A 19,269-nucleotide genomic window follows, 5' to 3' on the forward strand; every position below is an offset into this window, starting at 1 on the left:
GACGAGGGGGTGGTGTGCGATTTTCAGCTGGCCTTCCTGGCCTGGCATCATGGCAATTAGGCCAGGTCCCTAAGAAGCCAGGGAGGCTGAGGCTCCTCAATACAGTCTGACTTCAGCAGGAGGCCAAGGCTGGTCTTTGGCTGACATATAACTAGAGAAGGCACATAAGTCCTGGCTGGTGAAGGGACTGAGGGCCATCTCTGAGGTGGGAGGAGGGCAAACGCTCCTGGTGACACAGGGCCCAGCCTCCAGCACCATCAGAACATCAGCCAGGCTCGCTCTCTCCCTACTTTGGGCTGTAAATCAAGGCAAAAAAACGGGAGGGAGCTGCCTCAGGTAAAGGCACTAGCAGAACTGCCAGATGGGCTTGCAGCAGGCAATAGCCAAGGAGGCCTGGACCACTCAGGGCAGAGCCTGCCAGGATGGTGCTGGGGGAGGGAAAGGAGACTTCAGCACAAGGGCTCTCAAAATGGCAGGGTCAAATTCTGCCCTCATTCCATTCAGAGTCCACTGCAGGAGTCTGAGGGACAGGCCAGGAAGGCCACAGCAGCCAGCCCCCAGCCGTCCTCGCTGCATCTTCCACCTTGAGTTCAGAAGCTCAAGCAAGACTGGATCCCGGGCTCAGAGCCCTGTCCTCGTCCCTTCTGTTCCACCAAACCTCTTGGGGGACCAGCAGCACCAGGAAGCCCAGGGAAGGAGAAGCCAGGGGTCTGGGGCTGCCCCGGAGACCCCATCACATTAAGGTATAAAGACATGGACTCACCCCATCTGGGAGCCTGCAGGGCAAGGCTGGCCCAGTGGAGGGAGGGGGCTGGGCATAAGGGAGACCGGACACTAGTCAAGCTTCCACTTCATGTAAACAAAGGGTGATCCCCTGCCCGGCCACGACAGTCTTGTGGAGGCGTGTGATTGTCTTGAGATGCTGCAGACCCTCACACCTGGGATACAGGGTCCCTGAGGCCAGGATGGAGGCTGCAGGGGCAGGAGGCCAGTAGGTGTCCGATGTGCAAATTGGTGCAGGGTTTGACCTGTGTCTCCACAGGACAGGATGGGGGCATCCACAGGTCCTGCCAACAGCTGGCCCGCAGCTCACAAAATCACACAATTGCTGGCCTTGGCAGGACTGGAACTTGTTTTACCTGCAGAGACAAGGGACACAGGTGAGGGAGGATGTAGGTAAAATGCTCCCTGGGCTAGCCTCCAGCCTCTCTACTATGCACCGCCCACACCGCAAATTTGGGTGCTGGGGTCACTGTCTCCCTCCCAAGCTGCTGAAACCAGGTCAGTAGGTCCTCAGAAGAGCAAAAGGAAAGATTCTCCCTGTCCTGACGGCCTCAGCAAGACCACCACTGATTGGGGCATCAGGGATCTGCCATCTTCTGACCTCAGCGGTGCGATTCACCAGTTGCTAATACCCTATGCTGCGTCACAGCTCACAAGCGCGACCGCAGTCACTGTCAGTGACCCTCAGCATGGCCCTGCCGCAAGGGGGCATCCTCAGCCCGACCTGACAGTGGGGGGCAGGGGGGCCAGTAGCCCCCAGAGCCAGGCAGCGCCTGCGCCAGTACCCGCTCTGCCGAGCCCCATCTCAGCTCTTCCCACCATTCAGGCCGCTGACGTGGAAGGGGCAAAGCGGTGCCTCAGGAGGGGCCGGTAGGCTGACCGGGAGGGAGCCAGGCATGGTGGCACGGACCCCAGGCTTAGGGGTGCGGGGCACACCCTTCACAGAGAGGAAAGGGGTGGAGAGGCACAGCTCTTCTCTTCCCAGGCCCCTTCCATCCGTGTCCCCTGCCTTTACACCCCAAGCAGAGGCCGGCTGTGTGCCTGCTGCGGGGAGTCCTCCTGGGGCGCTGGCCGCCGTCTCCTGGGCAGCTGCTGACCTCTTTCCTGCCGGTTCCTCTCCACACCACCAGGGCCAGGGTCATCTCCTGGCACTCACACCACCTTCCCATATCACCTCAGCTGTGAATTTCATGGAGGTGGTGTCGGCCTCCTCTCCTGGGCCATTAGCAAGAGAGATGCTGAACAGGCCTGAGTAGGGCCTTTCCCTGCCTGGCCAGCGGGACCCAGGCCTCGGGACTTGCTGCGGGACCAGCTGAGCCTCCCTGGAGGCCATTCCGAGAGCAGCTAGAGCGTCGAGGAGGTGGGAGGGGAGCCAGACGATGATGCCCACCTCCCTGTGGCTCCAAGGGCCCGGAGGTGGGTCAGCCTCCTGTCTCCTCGGGTGCTGAGGCTGCCTCCGCTGCCCTTCCTGTGCCGCAGTCCCCTGGCTGCCGCACGACACGTCCATCCCCACTTCCTGTCCTCAGCGGCTTGCTGTACTTGCTTGGCCTACTGAGCAGATGCCGAGTTTCTCCCCAGAGGCAGCAGAATTTTGGAGGCAGGTGAGAAAAGTCCTCTGGGCTCCTGAGGCCAGGGAGGAGTGGCCGCGTGGGCTGGGGGCAGCCGGGGCAGAGCAGGTTTGTGGCCAGCTCCCCACACTCCCACCCACTCTCCGAGGCTGGATGCGAGCCTGGACACGGACCTCTCGCTCAGAATTCACCTCCGTGCCTCTGACGGGAGGCCGGGCTGAGGACTAAGCCCTCGAGCCCACCTATCCCGCGGCGCACATACCGGAGCCCGCTGCCGCCTGCAGCAGACACTGTGGCCAATCACACCTGCTCAGATGAGTGGAGGAGAATGTATCAACAGCCCCACATTTCTACTTTTTACAAAGTGTATGTGGCACGGGCGGCCCAAAGGAGGCTCATGAGAGAAAGTCAAACTTCAAAGGAAGAAGTGAGACTGGACATAGGGGCGGGAAGTGGAGGAGAGGCGGCCTGAAGGAAGGCCTGGAGCATCAGGACCTGGTCCGATGGTCAGGACCTGGCCGGTCCGGCTCGGCAGGCAAGAGAGGGGACAGTGGTATAGACGGCCATGACAAGGACAGTGAGCTCTACCTCCCTACAGGCTTCAGGACCTCACACTTCCGTTTTCTGGAAGATTCTTCTCCTGGATGTCCACATGGTTCTCTGCTTCCCATCATTCAAGCCTCTGCTCAGATGCCCCCTTGCCAGAGAGGCCTTCCCTGATCACTCTTCAGGAGAAGGTCCTCACCCTCCCTGTCCCCCTCCCAGTACACAAGAGCAGGGGCAAGCTCACTTTGTCCACTGCTACACCAGGAACTTAGGACAGTGCCTGGCACAAAGCAGACACTGCACAGACAGACATTTGTTGAAAACAATGAACGATCAGGCAGCAGCAAGCTACGTAAGGGTTCATACCAATCTCATAGCAAGAGCAACTGCAGTGGCATCAGTGGGCAGTGACTGGGTGACGTACGTGCCCTCACTCACCTAGATGGTGACGGAAGCCCTGGCCAGGCCCAAGAGACCAGCAGGGCAGGGGATTTTGACATCTGCCAATGAGACTAAGGGTGCCTGCCTCTTCTCTGGAGCCCAGTGGGATCAGCTCCTCGAAGGATGCCCCCTCAGCTCCCCTCATCTGTGCCATGTGACCGAGACCTTGGCTGGTAACAGTGCTCATGTTTATGCAAGCAGAGCACGGCCTGAGAACATCAGCTGGGGTGTGACCTCAGGGGCAACACTGAGTTTTGGAACTCCATCTTGGCAAGACAGCTGTTGAATAGGCTTACCCTGGAACTGGAGGCCCACAGGTCCCTTATGGAGCTCTGAACCCCAGCAGCACCTCCCCAGCCTTCCATCCCAGGCAAGGGCCCAGACTTGCAGAAGAGAGATCTGAGACCTCCACCCCAGGGATGACACAGGCAAATCCGAAGTTCCCAAATCCAGGAGCCAGCGAGCACAGCACTGGGAGCCAGACCACACTGCCAGCCAGGGTGGCCCATCCACGCACCACTCAGGGGAACCTGGGAGAGTTCTGGCAAGGCAACCGTGGCTGCAATCACCGCAGAGAACTCTGGGAACAGAAGCGTGGGCTCAGGGGCGCTCAGAAGGTGGTGACCCAGAGGCACTCTCCTCTTCCTCTGTACCGGGGTGGGGTGTGGAGTCATTCATGTACTCAGGCCTCTGGCCCTTCCAAACAGCCTTTAAAGACGTAGGCAGCTGGTGTCAACCCTAACCTTCCAGAGATGGCCATAACGCTCCGGCAGCCCCTGGGAGGCAGCAGAGCTCACTGCCCTTTTCTCACTCATGACCGTGGGCACAGGGCCTTGCCTCTCTGCACCTCTGGGGTCTCGTCTTGAAACAACGTCATCAGGCAGGGTGGCTGTGGGTTCTGGGTGAGAGCATTTAGCACCGTGTCTACCCAGCTCATGCCAGGGGCTCAGCCAAAGTCTGTGCCTTTCTTCCTCCTCTTACCGTGCACGGGAGTGTTGGCCTTGTCCCAGGGATTTCCCCAGAGGGACCAGGAGGGGTTTCAGGACATCACCTGGAACCCCCTCCCCCAAACTGGCAGCCCCCGAGGGCAGAGCCTTGTCACCTAATCTGCTGCTCTGAGGACCCCTACCTGGGAAAACGCTCGGGGCGCTCGTTTAAAATGCAGATTCCTGAGCCCAGCCGAGCGGGACAGACTCCTCACTCTTTTGACAAGGCTCTCCAGTGACTGCTGGTCCCTGAGTTTGGATCTGTGCCCCAGAGTCCCGAGCTCCTGGCTGGGCACAGGTGGCCGGCTCAGGAAAGGCGCCAATTGCAGGAGTGAGGACTCAGCTGAGAGAAAAACCAGGAGAGGGTGCTTGGCTTCCACCAGTAGGGGGAGCTGTGAGCCTTCAAACTACCTGGCCGCCCCCCTGCTGGACTGCCAGACCCAAAGGAAGGGATTTCTGAAGGTTCTCCCAAGGGCCACACTTGGGTTTGCAAAAATTTGCATGCTGTTTGACAACTATATACTTCTTATCAAGTAATTGTACAGGCTGTCAGCTCTTAGCTTTCCTATTTTTCTTTTACCCACCCTGTCATCGGCCTGGGTTCTCCCTTGACAAGAGGGCAGCAGGGACAGAAAGGACAGTCAGAATCAGAGCTCAAAGGGACCTCTTGAACCCTCCCTGGATCAACCCCTCCTCTTCTCAACCAGGAAACAGCCCTGGGGAGGTGAAAAGATGTGTCCAAGGTGTGGGGAGCAAGGAACTGGGAGCTGAGATCCATCCGATGGCTGTTCTGATGATGCTCTGAACCTTCACTGTAGGACAGGGATCCTTTCCCTGGATGGGGCCCTAAGGGAAGAGCTAAAGTGATTTCCTCCCAGATGACAATTCCCAGTGTACTAGGATTGCTGGTTCCAACCTTGGGGACCCCCATGCTGCCAGGAACCTGACCCTCTGGCACACAGAGTCCTGCTGATAAGCTTCTGCTGCCTGAGAGGAGGCACTAAACCAGTCAAATATTTGGGAGGCTGGAGGCCACAAAAAGGGCCTTTGGGGAGGGGAGTCTCTGCTTCTTGCCCTGCCTTCGAGGGAAGAAAGCAGCAGGGAGAGGAAAGGTCTCTTAAGGGACTTGAATTCCAGGCCCTCAGGGCTGGATGCCCATCCAGGTACACAGAGGCTGTGCTGGACGAGGCCACTCTGTGCGTTTCCTAATGACGGAGCAGGAATAGGGTGATCTTGAGGGCCATCCCTCGTGCGTGCTGCTGCACTCTTGCACTTGCCCTTCTCTCTCTGTCTCTGACTCTGTCTCTCTGGGTGCCAGGCACTCAGGAGACGAGCTGGTACAGGGCACTGTCCCTGGCTGTTTGGCTGGCTCCTGGCACCCCATGCAAACACTCAGGGAGCAGCAGAAGTGTCAGTGATCTGTTCAAGTCATCCAAGCAGGGGAATCTGATGCTGAGACTCACTAAAGGAAGCAGTAAGGGATAAGACAATGGCCTTTTGTTTCTATGGAAACAGCACCTCAGGGTGAGGGGCTGAAGGAAGAGAAAGCTTCTACTTCACTTGCAGTCAGGACGTGGGAAAGAGCTCCTTTTGTGGTTGGGCTCGCCCCTCCCCCTCTCTTCCCTGCCAGGTGTTCACCATGGCAACCCTTCTTCCAAACAAGAGGTGCAGGGCAGCAGAAGCATCCGGTGCTGGGGGAGCCAGGGAGCCCAGGGGGAATGGGACGGGCCCAGCTACCCCTCCCTGACAGGACACGGGCCCTAGCCTCGGTTTGCGTCCCGGCCCCACTACCACTTACTGTGCCCTGGGACCACTTAATTCACCTCTCTGAGCTTCCATCTGCCACCTCCGTGGTCCCTGTGAGGGCCAAGTGAGAGAGAGAGCACCTAGTGAAGGACCCGGCACACAGAGGCGCTCAGTAAATGCTTCCTGGCCAAATGCAGCTATAGCCCTGGCACTGCTGCTGTGCCCAAATTCTCAGAGACTCCAAGCCTGTCCTAACTTTGAGAGGCACAGACTGAGTGTGTCAGGCTCTCTAGCAGGGCTGGGGCATCAGTGTTTGGGAAGACTTGCACTCCAGCCAATGTCAGGTCAAAGCTGGGGCCTTGAGGAACACAGGAATTCTGGAAGCACTCAGGCTGCCCTAGGTAAGTCCCTGCCATTACCTACCTGGCCAGCCAGGGAGCCCAGCCTCACCACTGCAAAGCCCCACAGCCATGGAGGGAGAAACCCCAACATGGAAACCCCTTTGACTCAGCAATGCCAACATGAGAAAAGGTGCCAGCAGTGGCCCTGGCTGTCACCACCAACCAGAAAAGGCCACTCTGGAGACTGTCCCAGAGAAAGAGATAAAGGCAGGGATAAAGGCAGAAAGATACCACCACCAGGTACAATCTCTGCCAGAAGTAAGCAGCCTGGCAAATACCACTCATCAAATAAACACAGGGAGGAGCCACGTCAAACTATTTACAACAGAAACAAGGAAAAGTGGGCCAGGGCATTGGTGCGGCGTGTTTGACCAGGTCAGATCCTGACGGCAACGGATCCAGCAAGGAACAAGGTTTACTGGAACAAGCCCTAGAGTCAGAGCCTTGTCTCAGGCTACTCCGTGCCCAGCACTGTTCTGAGCACTTCATATCCTCAGAACAGCTGGGCGAGGCAGGCATCACTTTCCCCTTTTAGAGAAGAGGAAACTGAAACTCCAGCCTGCAGTGGCTGGCCCCAGGCCACACGCAGGCAAAGGCCAGAGCAGGATGGGAACTGAGGACCATAGGGCCCAGAGCTGATGTGTTCTCCCTGCCAGGAGGCGGCCTTCTGGCAAAATCAGCAGTGCTCCTGGACCAGGGCCAGAGGCCTGAGGAGCCCTGGGCCCGGTGGGAGGGGCTCACCTGAGACGTCGCCACTGGAGCCCTGGTTGGGCCTCTTCCCCATCATAAACTCCGCTTCGGCCAAGGCCTCGGGGGAGAGGGTACTGGCCGTGCTATTGGGCGCTGCGGGCCTCTTGGACCACCGGCTGAAGAACCTACTGCTGAAGCACCTGCCCTCCTTGGCCGCGGTGGCCTCCCCATTGGCAGCTTCTCCCCTGCCACTTCGGGCAAGGGCCTCCCGGAGTCTGGGCTTCAGGTCCACACGCAGGTGGGAGACCACCCTGCCATCCTGACTCAGCTCTCCCGAGGGAACGGGCTCCACGGGGGGCAGCACCTGCTCCAGCGTGACCAGGTCGTGCAGAAAACTCTCCAGGCGCCATGCTGACTCGTTGCCCTCCTCCTGCCCCTCTGCATTGCTGCTGGCCTCCCGCTGCTGCCGGGCAGCCCAGCGCATCATCTCCCCAGGTGGGTGGCGGCTGCCTGCCACCAGGGTGTACTTGGGGTTGATAAGCTTGCGAGCCACGGTGGAGGAGTAGTTGAGGCCCAGCCTGCCAGCGCCTCCTGCCAGGCCCAGCTGCTGGTACAAGTCCACCTCCTCGGAGATGGCGTACAGCTCCCGGAACTCCACGTCGAAGGGCTCCACGTTCTGCCCCGTCAGGAGGAGGAGAAGGTTCCTGTCCACATGGGAGGAACTCCAGGTGAATCTGGGAACACAGGGACAGAAAAGCAACATACATGTGCCCGGGTCTGCAGCCTCGCCCTGCCAGCCGCCCCTCGGTGAGCCCATCTCAAATCCCGCTGCCCAGCCCGACCTGCTCCACCACTGAGGCTGGATGCCTTGCTGCCTTCGTGCTGGGGTGCTCTCCCTCCACAGACCCAAATCCTCCCTTGGTCCAGGGCTTGGCCTCAAATGCAGAAAGCAGGCAGTGGGTGCAGGGCAAGGGCAAGAGAAGTCAGGCCTGGATTCAAACCTGCTTTCTGCCCTGTGTGCCTTGTCAAATGGGGCTTGTAAGGTGTACAGTCACAGAGTTGTTGTGAGGCTCAAAGTCCAATAACAAATATAAAAGGTTTCGCTCAGTACCTGGCACAAACATACATTTAATAAGTAGTACCTATAGCTGCCACTGCTGTTAATGGTATTCCATTCCTTAATAGTTCTTCTCTGAATTTTTAGAGCACTTAGTGTCTGCAAAACCCCATACTTTAACCACGTAAGAGGACTGACGCCATTTATTAATTGTTTCATGTGCTCGGGCCTCTTCCAGCCTCAAAAGGCAACCAGTTGTTGTGGACCATGAAAGGCAGGCAGTGCTTAATGCTCAACAAAAGTTGACCCTCTTTCTTGAATAATCCATTAGCCAGAAAGTTTGAGGGAAGGGACTGGCCAGGAGGCTATTCTTTGCTATCAGAATAGACAAGAGCTCTTAAACTCATGATTGTGGAGGTTCTAGTCCAGCATCTTTCTGAACATGAACACTTCTGACCATGAACAAAGGCCTCCTAGGCCCTTCTCTGACCTGGCCCAACTCACCTGTAGGATCCAGTGGCTACTTTGTCACCATCTACCATTAGGAACTTGGATGACAGGGTCCCCTTGATCTTCCCCATGGGCATGTAAAAGCCAACACCTGTCACAGAGCGGACACGGATGTTCTGTTGAGAAGAGGAGAAGGGCACTGTCACTCAGGCTGGGGGCCTAGAGGCTCTAAGCTGAGTCTCTGCGTGGGTGGAGGATGAATCCTCTTGTCCACGGGATCCTGACTCTGCTTCCTACGGCCTGAGGAAGTCAGCAAATCTGGCTTTGGGCTCGGACGGGCCCAGGTGGCCCCGGTCTGCTCTGAAAGCTCTTCAGAAGAGAAACACAGCCCTGCCTTCAACCCTGACAGTGACTCTGCGGGCTGAGCGCCCGGGACTAGGCTGAAGCTGCCTCCTTAGCCTCAGCAGCCTTGGGATAAAACGTAAGCTGGGCATGTAGTTAGGGTTATCAGTTCATGAGGCAAGGTTTTAGACAGAAGGAAAGGGGTTGAGAGTGCTGTTCACCTGGGCCCCTGAACTGGGGAGCAGGCAGAGGGAGGGGCAGAGGCAGTCTCCATCCCACTTCCTTCCCCCCTCCCACCCCCAGTCCCAGTGATACAACTTACCCGAATACGGAAGTCAGCGAGCTTCAGGCCCTGACACATCTCCAGGAAATACTTCACGCCCGCCTCGTCCAGGATGATGTACACTGGCACGCGGCGCTTGGAGGCAGCATCCACAATGTCCTGGAAGATCTCACCATCAGTGAAGAGGTCCATGACCACAGCAATGACCTGGACGGGGAAGGGCACTAGTGAGGCACGTGGAGACTACACACACACAGAGTCACACTGCGGCCCACAGAGGACCAGCTGGGCTGGGGTAAGTGCTGGCCAAGAGTCAAAAATGCCATCTGCACCACTCCTGGGTTTTGCACATCCCCACCCACCTCTGAGCACATGTGAGCAGGAGATGGGCTCCCTGCTCTGGGAAATGAAGATGGTGCAGGTCATGCTGCTTGTACTCCATCCTTGGCAAATTCCCACTACCCACCCTGGGGATCTTCCAGTGGCTCTTCAGAAGCCATGTCAGTGGAGATCTAGGAGGCTGAGGAAAGTTGGTTCTGGTCACTTCGGGAAATAAGCAGGTTCAAGGAGCTGCAGTCACTGAGAGGCATGAAATGGACCATTTCCACAAGCTGCAGATCTGCTCAGATACCACTTTCTTTGCAGACCTGGGTGCTTTGATCTCCCTGCAGCTGTGCAAAGCCCTGTGCTTCCCTGAGCACAGATTCGGGCAGAGCTCCAGTTAGCTCGGGCTCCCTTGGCCTCCAGGTGTCCAGACCATCCCACTTCATCCTCAAATCAAGGTCCCTGCCTGGGACCCTTGATTTCCAAAAGCCAGTCTTGATTATCCATCCTGGAAGGCGAGGCCTTCCACAGCCTGAGGCAGATTTGCCTTTCTGACCTCAGCCTCCTCCACTTTCCTACACAAACCTTCTGCTCCAGAGGCAGGGTTTTCTTGTTGGCCCCAAGCACTGTGCCCATGATGCGGAGGAAAGTATGTGCTTTGGGGTCAGCGAGATCTGATTATAACCACTTTCTATTTATGTAACCTTAGGTAAATCCCTTAACTTTGATGAGACTCTGTTTCCTCATCTGCAAAGTGGGGATACTCTGTACTTGATACATTTGGCATCAGGATTAGAAATAACATCTGTAAGCATCAACAATGCCTGATATGTAGGTAAGTCTTCAATAAATGGTAACCATTTTATGGTCGAAGGAGTCTGCTTGTCGTTGCAACTGAAAGCCCGAACGCTGAAGCCAGGCAGACCAGGCCTGCTTCACTAACTCCACTGCTGACTCATCAGTGCCCCAGCTTCCTTGGCAGCAAAATCGAGCTCATAGTAGCACCTGTCTCAAAGGGTTGTTGAGAAGGCTTAGAGAAGCAAACTGGGAAAGCGTTTAGCACAGTGCCGGCACATGTTAAACTCAATAAGTGTATCCTCCATCACCATCGTCATCATCACAATCACCATCACCTTCACGCGTGCTCTGCCATTATCTCTGCCTCTAAAGACCACCCCCAACACCATTTACACAATATCACATAACGCCCTTCTTACCTCCTACATTTAATACCCAGTCATTCATACAAGTAACATTTACAAAGCCCCACAGGCAGAGGGAGGATCTAAGGACAAACAAACTATAGTCCCTAACTTCAAGGGGTTAATCCAGTTGGAATCATAAGACATTCACACAAAATAATAAGACATAAGGTAAAACGAGATAAATGCCTTAAGAGATGCACAAATGATGTGTGATGTGAGTTCAAAGGAGGGTGGTAGGAAGAGAAGGAGGGACTTAGGGAGGGGGAAGATTGAAAGATTACTTTCAGCCAGGGGAGAACAGGAAAGGTTTCACTGAGGAAGCTGAAACCTGAAGAATGGGCGGCCTTGGGTGCCATGAGAAATGAGCAGGGAAGAAAACCAAGCAGGGAAGTGGGCAGGGCTGCCATGCATGGGTATGCACGTTGTGCACTGCACACAGGCACTGGGCTGATGGGGGTGAGTGGGAGCTGTGCCTGCCTGAGGAAGAGATGCCTTTTCCTAATCTGCACACAGGTGCCACATGGGCTACCAGGGGCCTAGGAGGTGAACATTTCAGGCAAAGAAAACAGCACAAGCAACGGCACTGAGGACAGGCATGACTGACAAAAACAGATGAGATGCAAATAAAATACTGAATGAAGAAAGAGAAATAACTACAGATATATTTACTTTTTAAGAAATTCTTACTATTTAAGAAATGGTAAAAAGACTAGGAATATTTACACATTGATGACTTTGAAAATGAAATTGACATGGATAAATCATTAAAAGTGAATTAAACTTATCAACTATAGTTGTTTTTTAAAAAGTAAATTAAATATAGTACAGCATAATCAAGTAAGGTTATCCTAAAAATGAAAGGATTATTCAACATCAGAAACATATCAATTTATAACATTTATAGTGTCAAAGAGGGAAAATCATATATTATCTTAATAAGTTTTTAATAAGTATTTGATAACACTATTTGTGATTAAAATTCTCAGAAAACTAGGAATAGATGGGACCTTCCTTAATGTCATAAAGGCTATCTACTAGAAACCCTCATGAAACATACTTAAAGTTGCATTCCCTTTAAGTCTTAAGCAAGTCAAGAATATTCACTTATCACCACTGCTGTTCAACAAAGTATTGGCGGTCCTGACCAATGCAATATGACAAGAAAAAGAAATGAGACAGAAGGATTAGAAGAGACAAAACTACCAGTATTTAAGGATGATATTAAAAAAAACAAAAGTAGAATGCAGAGAAAAACTATTAGAAGTAATAGGAGAATTTGGTAAGATTGCCAGATACAAGAAAAACTTACAAAAACCAACAGCATTCTTCTACTACAGCAATAACCAATTAAAAAAAAAAGAAAATAAGGTCCATTCAAAATTGCAACTTAAGCACATAGTATTTAGGAATTAATACCTTTATGGAGAAATTGAGAAAACTCTATTAAAGGACAGTTACAAATATTTGAATAAATGAAAAGATAAATTTTGTTCATGGATAACATGATTTAATGTTTTAAAAATCCAGTTCTCATATTAATAAAATCCAATGCAATTCCAGTGAATGGTCAGTAAAATTTTTTGAGGAGTTCAAATATTTCTAAGCTGTGAGGAAGAATGAAGATTCAAATAGCTAAATCAATTTTGAAAAAGAAAAGCTAAAAGGGGACACTTGTCCTACTAGACAGTAAGACATACTGCAGAGCCAAATTAATAAGAATTGCGATACTGAGATAGGAAGGAACTGACAAACAGGCCATGGGACAGAATAGAGAGACCAGAAATATGCAGGTACCTACACACATACATAAAACTTTAAGTTAACTTAAAGTCTTAACTTTAAGGTAGAATCACAACTCAGTGGAGAAAGGATGCTGTTTAGTAGATGCTATTGGGACAACTGGCATACTAAAGAGAGAAAAATAAAATGGATCCCTACCTCACACCATATATGAAGGTGAATTTCAGGTAGTCTGTATACCTAAATGCAGAAGATACAACTCATAAAGGAATTCATGAAATATAGGAAAATATCTTCATGGCATAGGTAAGATAGGATATCTTAAGATTCCAAAAGCATGAATCATAAGACAAATAAAATTTTAAAAGAGGCATTTGGCAAGTTAGGGATTTTCTGTTCAAAGAAAGATGTCAATAGACAAAGATAACTGACAGGGAGAAGGTATCTGCAATGTCTGCAACCAAAAGGAACTAATAATACACAAGAGATGCCTGCACATCAGCAAGAAAAAGACAGAAAACTAATTAGAATGATGGGCAAAGGATATGAATAGGTAATTCCTACAGGAGATACCTGAATGGCTAATAAGTATGTAAAGAGAAGCAGACCTCATTAGTAAGCAGAAAGATTCAAATTAAAGCAAAGAGATAGTAATAACTGCAAATGAAGTGTAACCTTTAAAAATTGTATAAAAAATTTTAAATAAGTTTAAAAAAAGCAAAGAGATGAGAGATACCACTTTTTACAACTATAACATTAACTAAAAACTAGAAAGTTGGATAGTCCTAAATGTTGGCGTGTGAGGAAAGGGAAACCCTCATTCACTGAGGGTGGGAGGGAACACTGGTACAGCTATTTCTTAGGGCAACGGGCAGAGCTTCGTGGATTTAAGGTTGTGCATTCCTGGAAGCCAGCAACGCTACTCTTGGCCACACACCCAGGGAACCTCTTGGATCTTTGCCCAGGTCTATAAGGGGGCAGGAACAAAGACATTCACTGGAGCTTCCTTTGGGATAGCAAGGAGTTGGCAACAACCTGGATGTCCACCTCTAGAAGAAGGGGTGTGGAGAATGTGAGGGACGCTCAGGACAGGGTGCTCTGCAGCAGACAGAAGCAATGAACGAGTTCCATGTGCACAACCTGGGTAGTTCTTTTTTTTTTTTTTTTTTTTTTTTTTTTTGCTGTACGCAGGCTTCTCACTGTTGTGGCCTCTCCCGTTGCAGAACACAGGCTCCGGATGCGCAGGCTCAGCGGCCATGGCTCACGGGCCCAGCCGCTCCGCGGCATGTGGGATCTTCCCAGACCGGGTCACGAACCCGTGTCCCCTGCATCGGCAGGCGGACTCTCAACCACTGCACCACCAGGGAAGCACCCCTGGGTAGTTCTTTTTAAGATGAATGTTAGAGATAGAGATCTATAGCCTAATACCATTTATGTAAATAAAAACACACTACATAAAATAACTCTGCCTGTTTTTCAAGGATACAGACATCTCCAAGGACATACACTGAATATAGGAGGGTGGCTGCCTATGGAAGGAGAAAGGGACAGGAGGGAAGGAGAGAGTAAAATAAGAGGGGCATTCCCTGGATGGACGATGGCAGTGGACCATGAACTGAGGTTCGCAATCAGCTCTGCACTTGAGGTCCAAAACAAACAGACAAACAAGCAAAAAACAATTGGCCTGGAACAGTTCGGGGTAGATGTAGCGTAAGGACAACGGGGTGGGGCTGGACAATGGGGTGGGGCTGGATCACGGAGGGTTTTAACAATCCACTTTAGGCTTCATGCCAGCAGAACACAGCTCCCACCATCTCATAGGCCTCCTGATGGCTCCCAACTGCTGCCTGCGGCCAGAGTCTACTGTTTGCTCATTTCCAGACTCTCCACAGTGTCCAGCTCAAAGCTGACTCTCAGTATGTCGCTGGGGAGGGCTTGACTGGCTCAGGAAAGCGCTTCTGGATTCACTCTTGCTTTTGTTTTGTAATTGAAAGCACAGGGAGCCTGCTCGCCCTCACCCCCACCCCCACCCGACAGAGGATGTGCTGTGAGAGCATCACAGACTAGAGGGAGAGACGTCCCCAGGGGCCCTGCTTTCGGGAGGCTTGGTCTGCATTGCGCTGGTGAGAGCCAGCCATCTGTGTCACTACCAATTAAGCAGTGAAATATCTGTAGTAGGAAAAAAAAATCAATTGCTGGCTGACTCCTGCAATCTCGTTGTGCAGGAGAGGTGATAATTACCCTCCGCTTTGGTCTCTGAGGCCCTGCTTGACATTAGTATCCACGGCATCAGGCCCAGGAAAACCAGCTCCCCACTGCCTCCGCTCTGGTGTTTAATGTGCCACGTGATCCTACGTGAGCCAAATCTAACTTCAAGGCTCCTAGTATAAATGGAAAATCAGGTTTTATAAGAGAGACATCAAAGGCACAGAAGCCAGGGAGCCACATTTCGTCAGGAGGGGAAAGTCATCCCCGGCCTCCCGCAGGCTCCTTTACCTGGTTACCCACTGACCTGTGGCACCCGCGGAGAGAGGTTAATTTGAGGTGACAGGAGTTTTCAGAAGCTGTTGCAGGCTCTGGCAAAGCGGTTCTGATGCTGTAACACTTCTCATCAGGTGTCTGGTTAGCTTACCACCTCCTCCTTTGATGTTCGGCCTCAGTGGTGGGGTGGGGGAACAGCGTGTGTTAGGGAGCCTCTGAATTCCCCTCCACCTGTCACTTATCTTTAATTAAGCTGCCAGCTTTTCACATTCTCTTCCTGGACTCCTTAATTACCATTAGATTAACGAAATTAACGAAAAGGACTCCACCTTCCCCATGCACTCCACGGCAACTCTACTCAAGACAGCCGGGGAGCGGCTTTCCCGGTGGCACAGTGGTTAAGAATCCACCTGCCAATGCAAGGGACACGGGTTCGTGCCCTGGCCCGGGAAGATCCCACATGCAGTGGAGCAACTAAGCCCCTGTGCCACAACTACTGAGCCTGAGCTCTAGAGCCCGCGAGCCACAACTACTGAGTCTGTGTGCCGCAACTACTGAAGCCCGCGCGGCTAGAGCCCATGTCCGCTACAAGAGAAGCCAGGACATGAGAAGCCCGCGCGCCACTACAGAGAGTAGCCCCCGCTCGCCGCCAACTAGAGAAAGCCCGCGTGCAGCAACGAAGACCCAACACAGCCAAAAATAACTGAATTTAAAAAAAAAAAAAAAAGACAGCTGGGGACTGACACCCCTGGTGTGTTTGGATGACCCAGTCTGGACGGCCACTGCACTGGCAGTCTCCTCGTCACAGAGCTATGCTCTGTGGCCCTCTATGCTATGCCCTGGAGGCCCTTCCAAAGTCAACGTCCTTTGGTCACCCGGGCCAGAAGCCCGAGTCTGCTGGCCTCCTCCTCCTCCTCCTCCTCCTCCTCCCCACGACCAAATCCAATCGGCCACCGACGCCAGCAGGTCCTCCTCTGTGCACCTTCTCTGGGTCAGCTCCGTTCTGTTCCTACTGCACTGCTGCCCTCGCTCGGGTCCCCCTCATTTCTCACTGAACTTCTGGAACAGTTTCCTAACTAGTCTCTCCTCCATCTCTGTGCTCCAATTCTTTCTCCGTAGCAGTGACCCTGCCAAAACAACAGACTGATGAAGTGGTGGGTCCCACAGCCAAACTCCTTAACTTGGCATTGAAGGGCTTTATGATGGCCCCTTTCCTCCTCTCCAGCTTCATCTCGGACCATCTCACGTCTGCCTCTTGTTTTCAGCCGTGCAGGATGACCTGCAGTTACCCTAACTCAGGGTTTCTCCACTGTGGGACTTCCAGGGATCTAGGGACAGTATTCCTTGCTGTGGGGGGCTGTCCTGTGCATCGCAGGGTGCTTAGCAGCATGCCAGTAGCGCCACCCCCACTGGTGACAACGAAAAATGTTTGTAGACATCGATAAATATCTCCTGGGGGCAAAACTACATCAACTCCCCACCCCCTTTTGAGAACAACTGCACACATCAGGCAGTTTCCAGTTCTTCTGTTCCTACCCCTCCTGTACTCCTGTGAAACATCTACGCATCTTTCAGGACACAGGCAAGAATTTCCTGAACTTCTCCCCACCCGATATCGTTCACCACTCCCTGCTTCCTGTCCACGTTGCGTTCCGGGCACATAACAGAGGTCCTTGACATTTTATTGCAACATCTGCTGGATGGCTCTGTCCCTTACTGGGCTGTGGGCTCCCAGATGGCAGGGACCATCTGACCTCTCAGAATCTCCACCCTCAGGGGACATCTCAACACGAAGTCAGTTCTCCATGTATGTGGAATGAATGTCTAAATGGAGAGTGTTTCACGTCTACTGTTTTATTTGCGGGGTGTGGACCTAGCTTTGTTGTTAACTCTTTTATTTCATTAACGACTAGACATTTTGGTGGAGGGACAAAAAAAAAAAGAATGCTGAGCAAGATTCCCGGTTAGATCATCCTGCTGGAAGGCAGAGTTGAAGTTCTTCCTCAAGGGCATAGAGAAGGGAAAAGAAGTGGGCGCCTTTTGGGACTGCTGCCTGAGCGCCAGTCCCCGGTCTGGTCTTCCTCTGTTCCACCCACCCAAGGTCTTGAAGGAGCAGCCAGCCCATTATTGAGGATAGGACTTTACCAATGGGTAAAAGTCCACGCCAAGAACATCAGACCAGGAAGCAGAGCTGCCACCAGCACATAGAGCCAGCGCCTCTGTGCAGATTATGAAAGGGTACCCGTCCTCCCTGTGACGGAATGCAAGGCAGCAAGTGGAGCACCGGCTGCAAGTCAGCCCTACAAAGCCCCTGGGCCAGGCTCCAGTGCAGGCACAGGCTGCATCTCTGCACTCGGCCCCTGCACTGAAGGACATTCCAGATGGGCAGAACCTCAGAGCTGGAGGAAATGTATCAGCTAGAGCCCAGCCCCAAGGTTAAGTTACCCAGCTGGGTCTTGGCAGAGGTAGGATTAAAGCCCAGGCTTCTGACCCCAGTCCAGAGCTGTCACCCCCAGATGATGTGGTCATGGGAGGATCTGGGGACATCTACTCTGGCTAGGACCTGAGGTCACTTCTGGTCACACAAAACCAGGATGCATCCATAGAGCCGGACGATACCACCCTCTCCGTCACTGGTTTCCCCAGCTCTGCTGATGTGGAGCTTAGGCACCAGGGTGGGCGTGGCTGCTGCTGACAAAGACCCCCCGTCTCGCTCAGCACCACGGTGGGGAAAAGGCAAGATGCCCCAGGCCAGGCACGCTCCATGCAGGTATGTGCTGGAGATGGTCACTTTTTCCTGGGGAGGGAGGGAGGGAGGGGAGCCCACATGGGCAGCTCTAGTCCCCACTTGCCCACTGATTACCCATGTAAGCCTGGGGCCTGACTTTTACCTTCCATGCCTGCCCTGCCTGCCTCCCAGGGCCGTTGAGGGTTTCAGATGAGATCATGCCCATGAAATCCCATGAAAAAGCTGTGCGGTTTTGAGGGGCTATCACCAAACCAGGTGAATGGGGCCAAAGGCCCACACCTCCAGCCCTAAGGTGCCTTGGGGTAGGAAGGGCAGCACCTGGGCAAACTGGTCAGCTGCTGCCTCCCAGAAGGCCCATCTGTCTGGCAGCCCAGGGGAGTCAGTGCTGGGCAGGCCAGCCAGCACCCGGCTCACACATCCCCAGCTGTGGATCGCCTTCTCTGATTTCCCCAGTGAGCGATCTAGGTCTCCAGGGCAGTGGCTGTCAAACTCTAGCCTGAAGAGGATCAGCCGGTGCGGGGCGGGGTGGGGCGGGGTGTGCCCGCTGAATGTGCGGATGCTAGGGCCCCATCCTCAGAGAGTCTGACTCAGCGGCCCCTGGAAACGCGTTTTAACAACACCCTCCCCCCCTCAGGTGATCTGAATGCAGGTGGTGGAAGGGTCACATTTTGAGTGACGCCGGTGGTGGGAAGAGAATCTACTCTCTGGAAGCAGAAAGTCTCACTGGTTGTGGGGCCTTGAGTGAGTAATTTAATCTAAGTCTCCATTTCCTCTTTTAAAATGGGGCGGTGGTCCCTTCAGGGTTGTTCTGAGTTTTAAATGAGATAATGCAGCGGCACAAGGAACACAGTGCCTGGCCTGCTGTGAGCTGTGGGTCCACGTCGGCACCCCCTTCTCTCCTCTGATGGAACCCAGAACAAAGGGGCCTCACTTCGGAGGCAGCTCCCAGGGAGCCAGCCCCAGACATCAAGGTGGAGATGTTTTCCTTTGCCTGATACCATGTCCAGCAGGCCCAGCGCATGGTGATTAAAGCCCAGGCAACACTACACTTCCAGGAAGGTCAAAACTTGAACTGAGGGGAAGGGCAGCTCAATCAAGGGAAGAGGAAGTAAGTCTGTACAATGCACTGTCCCTCGAGTGAAGCTGGGCATCAGTGCCGGCACACCGAGCACAGAACGCACCGCTAAGAAAACTGCGGCCCTGGGAATTCCCTGGTGGTCCAGTGGTTAGGACTCTGAGCTTTCACTGCCGAGGGCCTGGGTTCAACCCCTGGTTGGGGCCATGAGGCGCAGCCAAAAGACAAAAGAAAGAAAGAAAGGAAAGAAAATTGCAGCCTGAGTGGAGAGCACCTCCAGGTGGGCTCGGGACCCAGTTGGCATGGCTGCCCCTGAGCACGGAGAGGTGCTGCTGGAGGATGGAGACAACTCATGGCGGAGGTGCCAGTGCTCCCGGCACACCGCAAAGGCTTTCTTTTGTC

At 53.2% G+C, this 19,269-nt stretch overlaps 1 protein-coding gene across 1 annotated transcript in view; it reads right to left on the reverse strand.

Annotated features, from left to right (window-relative positions):
• Positions 1-1,089: 1,089 nt before the first annotated feature.
• FAM83F (family with sequence similarity 83 member F) overlaps positions 1,090-19,269 on the reverse strand; it is a gene marked incomplete at both ends in the record, with an annotated part of 29,133 nt that continues 10,953 nt past the window's right edge. The window contains 4 exons of the mRNA XM_081249562.1: positions 1,090-1,139; positions 7,213-7,895; positions 8,723-8,844; positions 9,333-9,500. Coding sequence (XP_081105688.1) covers positions 1,090-1,139; positions 7,213-7,895; positions 8,723-8,844; positions 9,333-9,500 — 1,023 coding nt within the window. The remainder of the gene's footprint in view (positions 1,140-7,212; positions 7,896-8,722; positions 8,845-9,332; positions 9,501-19,269) is intronic.

This window comes from Mesoplodon bidens (genome assembly GCF_964165515.1).
Source record: "Mesoplodon bidens genome assembly, chromosome: 11".
NCBI classification, from domain to species: Eukaryota; Metazoa; Chordata; class Mammalia; order Artiodactyla; family Ziphiidae; genus Mesoplodon; species Mesoplodon bidens.